Here is an 18,259-nt window from a genome sequence, read left to right as displayed (position 1 = left end):
TATATCTTTAAGAATACATATATGCTGTATTGTGAATTTCCCATTGGGATTAATAAAGTATCTATCTATCTATCTATCTATCTATCTATCTATCTATCTATCTATCTATCTATCTATCTATCTATCTATCTATCTATCTATCTATCTATCTATCTATCTATCTATCTATCTATCTATCTATCTATCTATCTATGGAATTTAGTCATGACCGATATCCTAACAGGAATCCTGATGTGATAGTGTTTTCAGATAACACCAATGTCCCCCTTTCAGGCCTTCCCAGCCATGATGACTGCCTGTACTAAGTCTTTACCACACTTGAATTTTACCACTGGAAAGTGCATGATTGTATGATTTGATGGGATGTGCTTTTCATCTTAAGGATAACCCTTTGTTTCCCAGTGTGTAAATCATGTCATTTTCTAATCTGCTTAATCCAGAGCAACATCGCAGGGGAGCTGTGGCCTATCCCAGGCAGTAACAAACCCTTGACAGGGCAATAGTCTATCACTTTAGCATCGCCAGTGCACCACTGTGCCACTCCCCCAGTGCATAAGTGACATTGTTATATTGAGAATTACAGTAAGTACAAATTAAGAATTCCACCTAAAAGCTTACACAAAACAGTACATCTTGATTTTCCAAAATTTTAATTTTGATCACTAGAGAAGTGGGGACAATTATGAAAGATGTTTCTTAGTCAGGAGCTTAATAGTAAAGCTCATTTCTTGGCATTTCCTGTGTCTTTGCTTTGTTCATTTGCTTTTTTAGAGAACCACTACTTTCAGTGCCAGACTTTGCTTTGACCAGAAGTTCCCTACTACATCTTTTCCAATCCCTAATCACTCTCTCAGTTTACTCCATTGTCATGTAAACAGAGATGAGGGCTTCATTAGGTAAGCTGATGTAAGTTTTCTATTAAATAAAATGCAGTTATGCATTTGAAAAGATTCCTATTTGCCATAGTGGTGATGTTTTTCATTTTGGTCGTATGTGCAAACTTCACTGCACTCTGTACACATGACTACACTACTACTGTAGCTGCGTGTTCCCAAGGTTACCAAAGTTCAGCAGCTCCAACTTGAAAAAATGGGATTCAACAAAGGCCTGACGCACAGAAATGATTCCACAGACAAAATATCTTCGTTTTTAAGTGTTTAGTTAAGTTTCAAAATAAAACAGTTCACACAAAAAAAAAAGAAAATTAAAATAGCAAAAATGAAAAGTTTATAATAAGAAAAGTTCAGTTCTAAGCTTATTCTTGTTAAATCTTAAATCATTACTAATCACTTATCATTTCTGAACCATTTCAAAACGTTTCCGAACCATTTCAAAGCGGTCAGAAAACTGTATGCTTATCCCAGTTCTAAGTTGAAAATGGGTCTTTCAAGTCCCTGTTTACTGGGACCTGTTCTAAACACAACAGAACCTAATATCACACTGTTTCTCAGTTATAGCAAGAAGGTTCTAGCTCTTACTAACTTATAGGGAGAAAAGACCATACCATTGTCTATGACTATGGAAGAAATTATATTCTATTAAAATTAAGCAAACATCAATATGAGTTTAACTCAAAACTTTAACTTTCTAAGATTGGCTCTTACAACTACCATTACTACAAACCCCTCCTCACTTATCTAACATCATTGCATCTTTGTGTAGTAGCATGGAGGAGCATTGGTAGTGTTGCTGTATTTGATTACCGTACCCAGCTGTTATCTGAGTGAAGTTTTCATATTCTCCCTGTGTGGGATTTTTTTAGGTATTCTGGTTTTCTACACACATTCTATAGACAAGCATGTTAGGTTAATTTGCAAGTCTAAATTGTCTCCACAAGGCTGTATACTCAGCCCTCTGCTCTATGCCCTCTACACTCACAATGGCAGGGCAACACACGCCTCCAACTCCGTTCATCAAATTTGCTGATGATGCAGTGTTGCTGGGCTTTATCTCCAAAAACAACGAGACAGCATATATAAAGAAGTTGGAGAACCTGTCATCGTGGGGTCAGGATAACTGCCTACAACTGAATGTCACCAAAACCAAGGAGGTGATGGTGGACTTTGATAGGAGACAGAAGCAGTCCTACACACCACTCAACATCCATGGGATCGCAGTGGTGAGGGTGAGCAGCTTCAAATATCTGGGCATTCACCTCAACCAGGATTTGACATGGACTGAACATATTCAAGCCCAGTCCAAAAAGGCAAGGCAGCATCTTTACCATCTGTGACAGCTGAGGAAGTTTTGGGTCTCTCCAGTGATTCTAAGGACTTTTTACTCTGGTGCTGTAAAAAGTGTCTTGACTCAGAACATCACTTCCTGGTTTGGGAACAGCTGTGTATGGACCATTTAGGAACTACAGAGAGAGATTTGCGTAGCAGAACACTGCATCAAATCTGATCTACTGTCTCTGCAAGATATTTTTACCAGGAGATGCACGACCAGAGCAACTAGTATCATCTGAGACTCATCTCATCCCAGTAAGTATCTGTTTGACTTGCTGAAATCAGGCAAGTGCTTTAGGGAGTATTATGGCCAATACAGAGTGGCTCAGGAAGAGCTTCTATCCACAGGCCATAAGACTTCTTAACCTAGACATGCCACCACAAATTTTTTCAACTGCTCATTATAACACAAACTGAATTCTCTACCTCACTGTATCCCAGCTGGCACCATGTCATTTAAGTTTATTTACACTAACATTAAGCTGGTACACTGCACTTACAGTAAATAGATATTCCGTTCTTTTAGATTTGCACAGTGTTCAGATCTTGTTTATAATTGTAATGCTTATTTGGGTATATAGTTTATACATATATATATATATATATATATATATATTGTAGTGTGCGGCCGGGGCCCTTGACCAGCCAGGACGCCTCCATGCTAAGAGAACCAGGGGAACAAGCGTGGCCAGTACGTTAACTACCCTGAGAAGCTAGATGGCAACCCCCCTGGGTTGCAGCGGTGCCTCAGACTCCTGCAGGGCTTCATTGGAGTTGGAGTTTGGTGCAGCCCTGTTGGGATCTGCAGGCGCCGCCAGGGTGTGCTGCAGCTGGATTTACTGAGGCCTTATGGGCAGTCCTTCCACGACACCTGGAAGTGCTGCAGGAAATGAAGTCATCAAGCACCTGGAGCTCTTCCAGGTGTATTATAAAAGGAGCCAGCAGCCACTACTCCAGAGGCCAGAGTCGGGAGGAGGAGGACGAAGCTTACGGAGGAGGAGTGGAGGAAGAATAAGATACATAAAAGTATTGTGTGGAGTTGTGCTTGTGGGGGCTGTGTTGTGCCTGTGGGAACGGGGAAGATGTTGCCCACAGGTGAAGAAATAGAAATTAAACATTTATTTGTTTTAGCAGTGTGCATCACGTGTCTGTCTGTGTTGGGTCGGTGCCCATATAGCTCCTTTTTGTCACATCCGAGGTTCGATTCCCGAGAGGGGGTGCAGTGAGTGTGTATGCCTGATGAGCCCAGAATTAGGGCGAAACACGCATTGCGTACTCTTTGCATTATTTGACAGTAAAACTATTTTCAACCATATATATATATATATATATATATATATATATATATATATATGAATTGTCACAACAATTCTCTATAATCTACTAATGATTTGGGGTTTGAAACATTTGCCAGTTTTTGACAGTCTTCCATTTAGTCAAATATTTCCTTATTCCCATCTGTCTCTGCATTTCTTCTCTCTCAGGCTATTTCCAATCCCTCACTAAACAAGCAAAACAAAAAAGGCCTGCGGTCTGTTTTAAGTCTGTGCAGCTAATGACATGTATACTTTTTGTATAATAATGTAATAATGAGCTATTTTGTACACCTGAATAACATATAGATTTACCAAATGTTTGTCCATTTTAAATAAGTATATACTACTATAATATCACATGATCCTTCAAAAAGGTGTCTTTTTTACCTGCACCCTTTATAGTAAATCGACTTTACCATTTTTGAGTTTGTGCTTACTTACCTAACACATATAATATACACATATAACTAATGTGTTCCTCCCCATATCAAAAATCACTTCTGGTATCTTTTTTAATAAAGATAGTAATTGTAAATTATATTTTAAAAGAACTTCCTCTTGGCTGCTAGTACAATTCAGATATTGTAATTTTGAAGAGCTTCCTCTTGGCTAATGGCATAACTCCAGGCGGCAAAACTATCAAAATGACTCATAGTAGTGTTGTGAAATCCATCTTAAGAAACTCAAAAGATACTCATCAATTCTCATAAACCAGGAATGTGAGCAGGAGATTATGTGGCCTGCACAGGCCAAAAGGGGTGAAAGTCAACTAACTCAAAAAGAGAAAGGGGAAACCATGAAAAACCCTGGCTGAAATGAATAAAAACATTGTTCTTTAATAATTTAAGACTTTACTAACAAAAATGATTTAAAAACAAAAGTAAAGTTCAAAAATTACAAAATATGTCCAAACCAGAGATAACAGCATATTTAAAATACCAGACAATCAAAACAATAGCACCTATTAAAACTAGGGTATCCAAAAATAAGCCTACCAACAAGAGAAACAAAACTAATGCCTCAGCAATTGCGTAGAGATCTCTCAAGGCTTACAAAGGCTAAGGGCAGAACCACAACTGCAGCATCAGGGGGCCCGGCCCTCTTAGATTCAACATAAAAAGCATGAAAAACAGTTAACAGATTTAACATAAAATACAAGATAATTAAAAATAATACAATACAAATCATATTAAATAACATAAAACAATAACGAATTCACAAAATAAAAAAATAGAAAGAATAAAAAAATAAAGCCAGGAAGGAAACCCTGGCCAAAGCATAAATAATCTGTGAATGTTTCCATAAAAGTTTTTTTTTTAAATAAATAAAGATAACACAGAATTCAAATATTTTACAAACTGTATTGGTGTGCATGTCATAATGTTTAAGGCTGCTTCCTCAAATGGATTATTGTCCATTCTTCCATTATCTAAGTAGAATTCCCTCCTAAAACCCTACTGTTGTGATTTTCATGAATATTGTTAGTTGTAAGTTTGGCTTGTGTAAAGGCGATTGTGGGTGTGTTTGTAAGCTGGCCTTGTGATGCGCTTGCACCCTGTCCAAGGCTGTTTCCTGCTTCACTTCCAAAGTTATTGGGATAGGAATTAGGTCCATGCAAACCTTAATTGGAGTATGTATGTTTGGAAATGTATGTGTTTTATTAATTGTACACAGGTAAGCTACAGAGTTTTGAAGGTGAGCCTCTTTACCCACATACTAACAGGTTACACATTACACAATTTCAATTGGAATGCTTTTTGAATGTTACACTCACTCCATCCATTAGGATCAGTGATAGCTTCAAAAGCAGCTACATGATCTCAGACATATCTTTCAAGCACAGGAATTTTAAGATAATTAAATCTTACTAAGGATTAGTAATTTCTCCCACACTAATATAGAAGAAATCTTGTATACTAGACTGAGGGACAAATGTGTATGCATATGGTGCAGACTAGTGTTGATCAGCAAAATACCCCAAGGCATTTTTTGCAGCAAATATGCTGTTCGCCAGTGATGTTATTTGCTTAATCTGCTGTGTAACCAGTGTAGATGATTTTTTTTTCCAGCACCCCACGATGCTGTTTGAGGCCAGCATGACATTACAGAGCTGTAGCAGCCATGCATAGAACTTTCATTCATGCTTACATTAAGTTGTCACACATGTGCGAATGGGAGGCAGCTAATGGGCCTGAATAGTGATAGTTCCACGTCAGACCAGGGGGTGGCGAGGTGCACTGACTTTTTCTCTCAATCCTCTGCAGACCATTCATGGGAAATCCCACTAGATTTTTTCCGGCGGGGCCATGATGGTGTCACTTCCGGTGCCCATAATGATGTCACTTCCGGTCCTGCCACCTGTGAAGATGTCACTTCCAGTTCCAACCTTTAAAGCCGCCATCTTTATGAGTCAGTTCTATTTTGGACTCTGAGCTGAAAACAACTCAACAAATTTACCCATTTGAAGCCAGGGCATAATATATGGGTGGCTGCCCCAAACCTTTGATGTCTTCTGTTCATTCTTGTGACAAAGTATATTCCACCTCACATTTTATGTCACTGCCCAATCTGCTTGTGCAGCATGTCCAGCTGGATTTGCACTTCTCATGTCTTCAAAAAAGAAAAAAGAAACTGCCATATTTTCATTTGAGGAGTACACTAGCTGACCATAATGACAATATCGTACGCATGTTATATTCCTCGCTATGTAGCACACATTGGGTAGTGACAGGCACAGCCTTCCCTCAAGTATGTAATGTTATGCCCATTTGCACTGTTACACATACATTATCTGCTGATACTCCGAAGATCAAACAGGGAGGTGCCAGTACGGAGTAGAGCAAGCTGATCTCTGAGCCCTTGCAGCTGGAGCCCCAGCCCACTTGCTAGTCACAAACCGAGTCTACATAACAGAAGGGGGCGCAAGCAGGATGCATGCGCAGTTAGTCATGTGGCATGGCACTGAGTCATAACAAACCTTTAAGGACCTCTCCACCCCACCTCCCAGAGGTAGAAAACACATTAGATCCTGCAAAATAATAACGATAATGTGACAAGGTGGGCTCAGAATTAACAAATCATTCTGCCCAGAGCAGGCTCCTTTCAAATGAATGAAAGAGCAAAAGGATCAATGGTGTATAAAATACATTTATTTATTCTAGCTGTTTATACCCCCAATGATGATGATTGCAATGGGAAATCTTACAACAAGCAATAGTTCCTGAACAAAAAAAGCCCACACCAATCAAATTATACACTAGAGAGCATATTAAATATAAGTGATATAAAAAATAAACAATATACTGTATATATATATATATATATACAGTGTATATATACAGTATATACAGTGTATATATACAGTATATACAGTGTATATATACAGTGTATATATATATATATATATATATATATATATATATATATATATATAGATATATATATATATATCCATCCATCCATCCATCCATCCTCTTCCGCTTATCCGAGGTCGGGTTGCGGGGGCAGCAGCTTGAGCAGAGATGCCCAGACTTCCCTCTACCCGGCCACTTCTTCTAGCTCTTCTGGGGAAATCCCAAGGCGTTCCCAGGCCAGCCGAGAGACATAGTCCCTCCAGCGTGTCCTGGGTCTTCCCCGGGGCCTCCTCCCGGTTAGATGTGCCCGGAACACCTCACCAGGGAGGCGTCCAGGAGGCATCCTCAACAGATGCCCGAGCCACCTCATCTGACTCCTCTCGATGCGGAGGAGCAGCGGCTCTACTCTGAGCCCCTCCCGGATGACTGAGCTTCTCACCCTATCTTTAAAGGAAATTCCAGACACCCTGCGGAGGAAACTCATTTCAGCCGCATGTATTTGCAATCTCGTTCTTTCGGTCACTACCCATAGCTCATGACCATAGGTGAGGGTAGGAACATAGATTGACTGGTAAATTGAGAACTTTGCCTTGCCGGCTCAGCTCCTTTTTCACCACGACAGACCGATGCAGCGCCCGCATTACTGCGGATGCCGCACCGATCCGCCTGTCGATCTCACGCTCCATTCTTCCCTCACTCGTGAACAAGATTCCGAGGTACTTGAACTCTTCCACTTGGGGCAGGATCTCGCTACCAACCCTGAGAGGGCACTCCACCCTTTTACGGCTGAGGACCATAGTCTCAGATTTGGAGGTGCTGATTCCCATCCCAGCTGCTTCACACTCGGCTGCGAACCGACCCAGAGAGAGCTGAAGATCACGGCCTAATGAAGCAAACAGGACAACATCATCTGCAAAAAGCAGTGACCCAATCCTGAGTCCACCAAACCGGACCCCCTCAACGCCCTGGCTGCGCCTAGAAATTCTGTCCATAAAAGTTATGAACAGAATCGGTGACAAAGGGCAGACCTGGCAGAGTCCAACTCTCACTGGAAACGGGTTCGACTTACTGACGGCAATGCAGACCAAGCTCTGGCACCGATCGTACAGGGACCGAACAGCCCTTATCAGGGGGTCCGATACCCCATACTCTCGGAGTACCCCCCACAGGATTCCCCGAGGAACACGGTCGAATGCCTTTTCCAAGTCCACAAAACACATGTAGACTGGTTGGGCAAACTCCCATGCACCCTCCAGGACTCTGCTAAGGGTGTAGAGCTGGTCCACTGTTCCACGACCAGGACGAAAACCACACTGTTCCTCCTGAATCCGAGTCTCGATTATCCGACGGACCCTCCTCTCCAGGACCCCCGAATAGACTTTTCCAGGGAGGCTGAGGAGTGTGATCCCTCTGTAGTTGGAACACACCCTCTGGTCCCCTTTCTTAAAGAGGGGGACCACCACCCCGGTCTGCCAATCCAGAGGCACTGTCCCTGATGTCCATGTGATGTTGCAGAGGCGTGTCAACCAAGACAGTCCTACAACATCCAGAGCCTTGAGGAACTCCAGGCGTATCTCATCCACCCCTGGGGCCCTGCCACCAAGGAGTTTTTTGACCACCTTGGTGACCTCAGTCCCAGAGATGGGGAGCCCACCTCTGACTCCCCAGGCTCTGCTTCTTCATTGGAAGGCATGTTAGTGGGATTGAGGAGGTCTTTGAAGTATCCCCCCACCAACCCACAACGTCCCGAGTCTAAGTCAGCAGCGCACCATCCCCACCATATACAGTGTTGACACTGCACTGCTTCCCCTTCCTGAGACGCGGGATGGTGGACCAGAATCTCCTAGAAGCCATCTGAAAGTCATTCTCCATGGCCTCCCCAAACTCCTCCCATGCCCGAGTTTTTGCCTCAGCAACCACCAAAGCCGCATTCCGCTTGGTCTGCCGGTACCTATCAGCTGCCTCCAGAGTCCCACAGGACAAAAGGGTCCTGTAGGACTCCTTCTTCAGATTGACGGCATCCCTCACCACCGGTGTCCACCAACGAGTTCAGGGATTGCTGCCACGACAGGCACCGACCACCTTACGGCCACAGCTCTGGTCAGCTGCCTCAACAATAGAGGCACGCAACATGGCCCATTCGGATTCAATGTCCAACACCTACCTCGGGATGTGGTCGAAGTTCTGCCGGAGGTGGGAGTTGAAGCTACTTCTGACAGGGGGATCTGCCAGACTTTACCAACAGACCCTCACAACACGTTTGGGCCTACCAGGACTGACCAGAATCCTCCCCCACCATCAAAGCCAACACACCACCAGGTGGTGATCAGTTGACAGCTCTGCCCCTTTCTTTACCCGAGTGTCCAAGACATGTGGCCTCAAGTCTGATGACATGACCACAAAGTCGATCATCGAACTGAGGCCTAGGGTGTCCTGGTGCCAAGTGCACATATGAACACCCCTATGCTTGAACATGGTGTTCATTATGGACAATCCATGACGAGCACAGAAGTCCAATGACAAAACACCGCTCGGGTTCAGATCGGGGGGGCCATTCCTCCCAATCACGCCCTTCCAGGTCTCACTGTCATTGCCCATGTGAGCATTGAAGTCTCCCAGCAGAATGAGGGAGTCCCCAGAAGGTATGCCCTCTAGCACCCCCTCCAGGGACTCCAAAAAGGGTGGGTATTCCAAACTGCTGTTCGGCACATACGCGCAAACAACAGTTAGGACCCGTCCCCCCATCCGAAGGTGGAGGGAGGCTACCCTCTCGTCCACCGGGGTAATCCCCAATGAACAGGCTCCAAGTCGGGGGGCAATAAGTATACCCACACCCGCTCAGCGCCTCTCACCGGGGGAAACTCCAGAGTGGTAGAGAGTCCAGCCCTTCTCAAGGAGATTGGTTCCAGAGTCCAAGCTGTGTGTCGAGGTGAGTCCGACTATATCTAGCCGGAACCTCTCGACCTCGCGCACTAGCTCAGGCTCCCTCCCCTTCATAGACGTGACATTCCATGTCCCAAGAGCCAGCTTCTGTAGCCGAGGATCAGACCGCCAAGGTCCCCTCCTTCGGCCACCACCCAACTCACACTGCACCCGACCTCCTTGGCCCCTCCCATAGGTGGTGAGCCCATGGGAAGGGGGACCCACGTTACCTCTTCGGGCTGTGCCTGGCCAAGCCCCATGGGTACAGGCCCGGCCAACAGGCGCTCGCCATCGAGCCCCACCTCCAGGCCTGGCTGCAGAAGGGGGCCCTGGTGACCCACGTCCGGGCAAGGGAAAACGCCGTCCAAAATTTTCATTCATCATAGAAGGTTTGTTTAACTGCTCTTTGTCTCATCCCTCACCTAATTATATTTATATATAATGTTATAATTATATATTATATATAATTTATTATATATATAATGTGTGTGTGAAAAATAAAAGAACAAACCAAACAACCAGTTTCCCTAAGCACAATCTTACATTGAGTACACATACAAGGCTGAAATATAACATTACCGTCAGTAAAAATAAATAAGAAAAATAAACTTTAAAAAACTAAGACAAGCAATGGTATAAAAGCAAAACAATACAGCAGCAGTAAAGCAGCAGCTGACAAACTAAAAGAAAACAACACACAAATAGTTACAACATTTATTTATATAGCACATTTTCATACAAAAAGTAGCTCAAAGTGCTTTACATAATGAAGAAAAGAAAAATAAAAGACAAAATAAGAAATTAAAATAAGGCAACATTAGTTAACATGCCAACTGCTTGAAGAAAAATAAAAGACCCTTTTGTAAAACATCTTACCAAACAACCAAGCAACAGACTATCTCACCTCTGCCACCTGCTGGTCTTATACTAGTCCTTAATGCAAGTTAGGTGAAGCTAATTGCTAACAATACATCCAACCTGTTACGGTAATAATAACAATAACAAAAGACTATTTGTACCTATCACAGATGGACTGTACCAAGTTGTCTGACAGATTACAAAAAGGGATAGTAATCATTCCTATTTCTGTTAATTAGTGATTAACAAAATGATTTTCAAGAAATTAGAAATTTGTTCCATTAGCACATACATTTTCATCTGATTTTCAACCCTTTTCTCAATGTGAAAAGCAAACATTGGGAAATTTTATTCTGGCGCAGTGTGTGAAAAGGGGGACTTGGCGAGAGGACACCTACCTGCAAACACTTCACAGGCATTTCTCCACTGCTAAAACCTATTAGTCTAAGAGAATACTTACCTGAATGTACTTTGCAGGCATTTCCCCACTGCTACAATCCATTGGTTTGGGTGCATGGCTGCTGGAAAATCTCCAGAATGAATCCTTGCTTGGATGGGATTACGAAGTTAAAGAATGTTGAGTGCCAATGGTATTACCTTAGATCACACGTGAATTCTGTGAGGCAGTGGAGTGGAGTAAATAGAGTAAAAGTGAAAGATTGGACTGGCACTGAAGGAAGGAGACAACAGTTTTGGCTGCAGAAAAACCTTTAGTGAGTGATATTCCTTGATTTCTAACCTAAACCTAACTTTTAAAAGGCTAATTCTGGTCATTTTTGTGTTTTGCAATTGCAAAATCACATAAACATTAATCTTAAGTGCAATTTCTTGAAACTGTACGAAAAAGTGAACTTGTCTTTTGTTTTCATCACTATTAGAAAATAACTTTGTTCAATCTTAATGGACAGATTAATGAAAGATTTAGGCTTGGGGTCCCATGGTAATGATCAATGTTTCCACATGATGGTTTGAAGAACATTATGTTGTACGTAGAACAAGACCCTCAGATTCCTCTGTCCTGGCAAAGCATAACTTTGAATGCTAAAAAGTGAGACTTGTTGCTGCATTGCTACAGTTTTCTATCAGACTTTCTCAGTAAAATCACTTGTTCAGTGTCCTTTGGTTTCATACCTTCAAAATGTCAGTTAAAGAGGTAGGAGCAAAAGAGTTTAACATAGGCATTCTGTTTTATCTCTAATTAGAAAGACAGAAAGAAACAACATATATTAAGAAAGAAACAACATACAGTATGTGCTTAGTAAGTGACAATACAAGCTAAGTAATGCAAAACCAGTTTATTTGGACTTGCGCAAAACCTCTAGAACAACTGTCGCTGAAAGCAACCTGCTGGGCTGAGGAAGAAAGTTATCACAATCTACATTTAGCAGACATTGGCAGAAGGTGTTATTTACACCAAAAATAGAAAACCTGAATTATAAATTGGGAAAAAGTATAAATATGAAATTGTTCAGTTCCCGAATAAAGTGTTGTAAGTACACAGCAAAAGATAAGGTGATGGTAAAGTGAACATGTGGATAAAGGAATGAATGGCATACAATATAAGAAAAGTTTCCTATTTAGAATAATCTGGACGAGATCAAGCCATTCACCCCAACAAAGCTCACCAGTCTTATCCACTCAATTCTTCTTCAAGTCGAGTTTTGAAAGTCCCTAAAATCCTACTGTCTACCTCACTACTTGGTAGCTTATTCCAAGTGTGTATGGTACTCTGTGTGAAGAAAATCTTCCTAATGTTTGTGTGAAATTTGCCCTTAACAAGTTTCCAACTGTGTCCCCATGTTCTTGCTGAACTCATTTTAAAGTAAAAGTCTTTATCCAAAGTGTTATTTCCCACCATAATTTTAAACACTGCAATCATGTTTCTTCTTAATTTCCTTTTGCTTAAATGCTGGAAATAGGTTGTGTATTGTTGGCACACACTTAATGTATTATTACAGATAATAATTGAAGCAGCAGAATAACTTCTTGTCTACTGTAGATGCCACATGGGCTGGATGGGCATCCCAGCCAGAAGAGGGGATTGTTCCTTAACCGGACAGGAGGCTCCTAACAAACAGATAGGCATTCCGGCTGGGTAGGAGAAAGGGATCAGACCCAGAACGAAGGACCAAAAGGGATGGATGGACAGCCCACTGAAAAGAGAAGATGTTGCTGGGGTTTTTTTACTTCCCCAAAACGCTAGATGGCAGTGGCCCTGGATATCAGTGCCCAGTGGGAAGCCAGCAGGGCATGCCAGGAGATGTAATCTGGTAGAGCAGCCCTGCTGGGGTCACTGGGTGCTGCAAGAGGATGCTGCAGGGAGACAAGCTCCCTGTTATAACTAGGGGGCTCCAACCTTGCTCGCTTCGCTCGCCAACCCCTGGTCTTAAGTAACCTGAAATAGATTTGAAAGAGATTATTGTCGGCGTAACCCGAAATACATTGATGAATGTATGCGATATGTGCCTGCATTGCTTGCGGCATTTCAGACGCGCGCTGTAGGTGCCTGCGTTCATTGATTATATCCAGGCGGGCTTGTGTTTGTATCTCCGTCAGTTGTGGTCTTTCATTTTGAACCCGTGCCTGCTTTGCTTCCGCAGTTTCTGACGCGCATTGTAGGCGTCTGTGTACATTGTATTTGTTCATGCGGAGCTGTTTGGTTTTGGAGCCGAGACAGTTTTGCTTCCGCGGTTTCAGACGCGCGTTGTAGGCGCCTACGTCTATTGTTTTTATCCATGTGGGCTCGCTTTTGTAGCTCCGTTAGTTGAGCTGGATCGTTTTGGAGCTGTGACCATGCCTCCATTAGTTATCCGTTGTCTACCATTAGTAATATGGATAATTGCACTTACTGTTAATACGGAGCATTTTCTGTGGTTGTACCGTTAATAATGCATCACTGTACTGTGATTCACATATGCTATACGGTTTGGATGTGTGAGGATGCCGTACGTTTAATACGGAGAGTTTGTGGCGCGTTGTTGCTTCATGTCCTGTTCAGAAGCACGTTTTGGACGCCTGCGCCTTTCGTACTTTCCCTCGCCTTCCGTACTATCTTTGTGGACCTGTGGGGCCTCCGTAGCCTCTTCTGTTTGACTCTGGGGTGCAGCGCAGAATCCTCTTTTTTGTGTGGCTGTGTCGTTAGTCGTTAGCTATGGGCGCGTTGTTGCTTCATTTCTCATTCACGTTAGTTGAGCTCTTTCGTTTTTGGGCCGTGACTCCTTCGTTCGCAGTGGATAAGACTTCGCTTGCGGTTTATGAGACGCGCGCTGTAGACGCCTGCGCAGTACGTCTGATGGTCCCATCGCCGTGTACCTGCGTCCATATCCGGATTATTCTCGGTTAGTAATATGGATGGACTTTCACATGACCTGGAATCACCCTGGCACCAGAAGTACTCTGGGGTTCATAATAAAAGGGACCACACTCCCTTTTCCAGGCGAGTCGGAGCTGGGAGGATGTAGAGTAACACTTGGTTGGAGGAGGACAGTGTGGTAGTGGTGGTGAGAGAAAGGTAGTGTGGAGTGAGAAAACTTGTGTCTTTGTGCTTTTTGCAACCTTGTGGAAGAAGTGGTTTAATAAACCTTTCATTATTTGAACCCAGGACTCACTATGTGTGTTCGTGTTTGGGGGCTTGGGTCTCGCTGATGCCCCTGGTTCCATCACACTACCCACATACAAAAAAGTGTATCCAGATTTAATAAATCATTCTTCTTCATGTAGTTACACAATAAATCAAAATACATTGCCATCATTTTCCAACAGATGATTTTAATTTTAATTTAAGGTAGAGAAGCTAGAAACGAGAGAAAACAAACAACAACAGAAAATAGTTATTTGGTAAAACATCTCAAAAATAGCATGTGGAAAGTCTACTAATGCCAGTTTATCATCGTCTTGATGTTGTTATTGCTTGCAAAGACGTTTATCCCATTGCTAAAATACTCCTAAAATAAGGAGATGAAAAAGAATATTGTACTAAAAAAGCATAAACACAGAAATACCCAAAAATGAAAGTCCTCACTTTTCTCTCATCTCAAATCCAAATTTTCTGAGAACATATGAAAATGGCACATTGTTCTAGAACTTATGAAGGGCACTGTAAAGACAATAAAGAATGTATTTAGAGGCCTTATGTGTAAACAAAATGTAATGCACAGCAGATGTGCTTCACAGGTGAGCTGCAGCCCACGTAATAGTAGGCAGAAAAGAAAAAAATCAGTATGCAAACTGGACTGTTGGGTGACTTTCCCCTTGAACAGATGACACAGTATAACGTGTAATAAAGCTAGGTAGAAATATGCAAGAAAAACATCATCCTAAACATCAATTAACTTTACTGTAGTAAGATTTCATACGACTTGCTTCTAATTACTTAAATATGCAGTGGAGGTGATATCTGATCAAATTAACATACACAGTATAGCATAGTATAGTGTCACGATTGACACATATACAAATGAAACATCTCTATAAACATACAATATAAGGACAACAGCAATCATCATTTTGCAGCAGACCAGAATAAATCATGTCAACACTTTTTAAACAATACTTGTAAGATCAAGATAGCAAGTTCATGCATCTCACAGCTTGTCAATATGAACTACAGTATTATAAAATCGGGTTGTCCTAGTATCAACTGACCTCAAGATCAAAGGGACAGAATGATGTCTTTGTAACTGTTATTCTTTTTACTTGTACTGAATAAAAAAGCTAAGACCTATCATTATAAAATAATAATCAACACTGTAGAACTTTACAGATAATCAGGAAAACGTGCTTTTATAGAGTCAAAGCAAAAAAAAAAAAATCCAAAATAGAAAACACTTGAAAAACCAGGTGTTTTTCCTGCACATATTAAAATCAAACTCTAAAATTACTGGGTTTGTTACACATTCCCGAGGGGAAAAGATTCTTATCTAGAGGGAGTGTCTTTTTACTTTTGTCTATATAACCAGTGGTTCACAGATGTCAGAGCACACCTGGCAGCACTAGCCATCCAGACAGCACCGACTTCAATAAAACAAAACAGAAATTGTCATCATGAACAAAATCATCGTCTATGAACACGGCGACTTCAGAGGACTCAGCAAAGAGTTCACCAGAGATGTTCCTACTCTGGTCAGTGAAAACTTCAACGACTGCATTTCATCCTTGAAGGTAATTGGCATGTCTTGGGTAGCTTATGAGCATACTGACTACCAAGGTCGTCAGATACTGTATGAGGAAGGCCAGTATCCCAGCGTTGCTATGAACGATACTTTTTCTTCATTGAAAATCATCACTGACAACCTCGATGATCCTTTAATCTCCCTTTATGAAGATATTAATTATGGTGGAAGAAGGAAAGACATCACTACTGAAACGAACCTCTGCTTTGCTGACTTCAATGACAAAGCTTCTTCCCATATTGTGCAGAGAGGAGCCTGGGTTCTGTATGAGGACACAAACCGTGGAGGTCGGCAGATTGTTGCCCGTGCTGGGGAAAGAATGCCAGACTACCGGGCTCTTAACTTCAATGACAAGCTCTCCTCTCTTCGTCCGCTGCAGTTCGGCTCCCCTTCAGTACAAGCCAAGATCCTCTGGGACAAAATGATCAAGGAATCAGAGAAGAATGTGAAGATTGATGAGTTGGTTGGAATAAACCACTCAGACAGTGAGCAGGCATTTTCATCAACTGCCACTAAAGAATATGAAACCTACAGCAGTGAGAGCGTCACCTTCAGCAACTCCACCACGATTACAGTCGGAACTACATTTTCCCTTGCTATTGTGCCCGGTGTAGGGATAGAGACCAGCATGTCAGTTTCTAACACCTTCAATGTGGAAAAAGGAAAAACCGAGTCTAAGACTACAAGAGAGAAGACAGAACTCACCCTACCTGTCAAAATCCCACCACATACAAAACTGACTGTTAATGTCATGAGAAAAGAAATGTCTGTGAGGGTGCCGGTAGAGTTTACTGTTACTCGAGGTAATAACACTAAAATAGAATATGGGGAATACCGGTGCAGCTGTGGGAGCTCAGTGCATGCTGAATATTCATCAGAACGTATATAGTGAAATTGAGAAAGAAACTAATGATGAAATAAGGATAACATAATATTATGCATGTGTTAAATTCTTAAAGCTCTATTAAAATATCAATGTAATGAGCACTCTTTCTATGTTACTCCTGTTAATGAGAAAACTTAAAACATATATGAATAAAATCTGAAGTTAAGGTTTTAATTATTGTGGTGTGTGTTCATTTGAGCTTGTATCCACAGCAACTTTGCAATGCATTCTTAAAAATGTTTCAATAAACTATTACACCTGAAAAGTGATATTGTAAATATTACTATTGTTAAAAACTGCTGAGTTATTTTACCAGCACTCAGTTTCCAACCATCCATTATCCAACCTGTTATATCCTAACTACGGGGTCACGGGGGTCTACTGGAGCCAATCCCAGCCAACACAGGGTGCAAGGCAGGAAACAAACCCCGGGCAGGGCGCCAGCCCACTGCAGAGCACTCAGTTTTCAACGAACAAATCAAACAACATAATAAAATGAGAAGCATGAATACGGTGTGTTTCTAAAAGCACATATGTGGTTTATGGGAGATTTATTGAATTATAAAAGGTTCACAATAAAACAGTATGAAAAGCCATATAATTCAATACAGTACCACAAGAGACTTAAGCCTATTCTGGCAGCATTGGGCACAAAGCAAAAAACAGCCCTCACTGAAAAAAGTATAACATTGATGTTGTTCATTCAATGTAAATTTTCTCTTTCAAGCAACTTATTAGTCATTTAGTGTTGTAGCTTTAAATATTTGGTTTCAGATCTCAATCAAAGTAAAAAAAAAATGTTTGTACCAAAGTAAGTTACGGTGGAAGGAATAAACGTAAAAATCCTATTTAAGTTAACCTAATATTTGAGATTGTCTGTGTGCTGTGTTCGAGGGGCCGTTTGTATATTCTTCCGGTCGAACTTTCCAGCGTGATGGCTTTCCAACTGCCAAAAAAGAAGAACTACTTAAAAAATTGATTTACTTTAGTATAAAACAAGTGAATTGCACCCAATCACTCTTAATGTTTTGCCTCAACTTAAAAATTGTGGGATCGATAAGCTAAAAAGAATTATATTGGTTCAGATTGAAAATATTAAGTGTGAATCATTACCTTAATTATTTTAAGTTGAATGGAGGTTATACTTTTTCATTGCTGCACAGAGTACCAGTGCATTGAATCTACTCACATTGACACCCATACATCCACTGGGTCAGTTAAAGATACCACCTAATCTAAAATGCATGTCTAAAAGCACCTGGAAGGGAATCCACGACAATTGACATTGACAGGGTGAACATGCAAACTCGTCACAGAAGATAACTGTGTGCAGGATTCAAACTCAGAAAGCTGGATCTGTGAAAAAGCAGCTATAACCACTGCACTGCCACGCCATTCAGGTCACACCTGAGTGGGGGATGATTTGACACAGTCGTAAAATACAATTCTATGCATTTTATCACCATAAATGGAATGTGTTTGTGATAGTAAATTGGGCCATTTTCAGATATGTTCTAACATGTAC

The 18,259-nt window shown here is 41.6% G+C and overlaps 1 protein-coding gene across 3 annotated transcripts in view; it reads left to right on the top strand.

Moving 5' to 3' along the window:
- The window catches only part of LOC114655950 (epidermal differentiation-specific protein-like), a 324,209-nt gene extending 307,301 nt beyond the window's left edge, over window positions 1-16,908 (top strand). For 2 of the 3 annotated variants that reach the window (XM_028807288.2, XM_051931064.1), the window contains exon 2: window positions 16,652-16,908. In XM_028807288.2, the coding sequence (XP_028663121.2) occupies window positions 16,652-16,737 (86 nt within the window). In that variant the 3' untranslated portion in view covers window positions 16,738-16,908. Of the gene's footprint in view, window positions 1-15,883 lie in introns of all 3 variants that reach the window. The other variant, XM_028807279.2, reaches the window with a different exon arrangement.
- Window positions 16,909-18,259: the final 1,351 nt, after the last annotated feature.

This window comes from Erpetoichthys calabaricus, chromosome 8, assembly GCF_900747795.2.
Source record: "Erpetoichthys calabaricus chromosome 8, fErpCal1.3, whole genome shotgun sequence".
In the NCBI taxonomy this organism is placed as follows: domain Eukaryota; kingdom Metazoa; phylum Chordata; class Cladistia; order Polypteriformes; family Polypteridae; genus Erpetoichthys; species Erpetoichthys calabaricus.
This window is presented reverse-complemented; position numbering and strand designations above follow the sequence as displayed.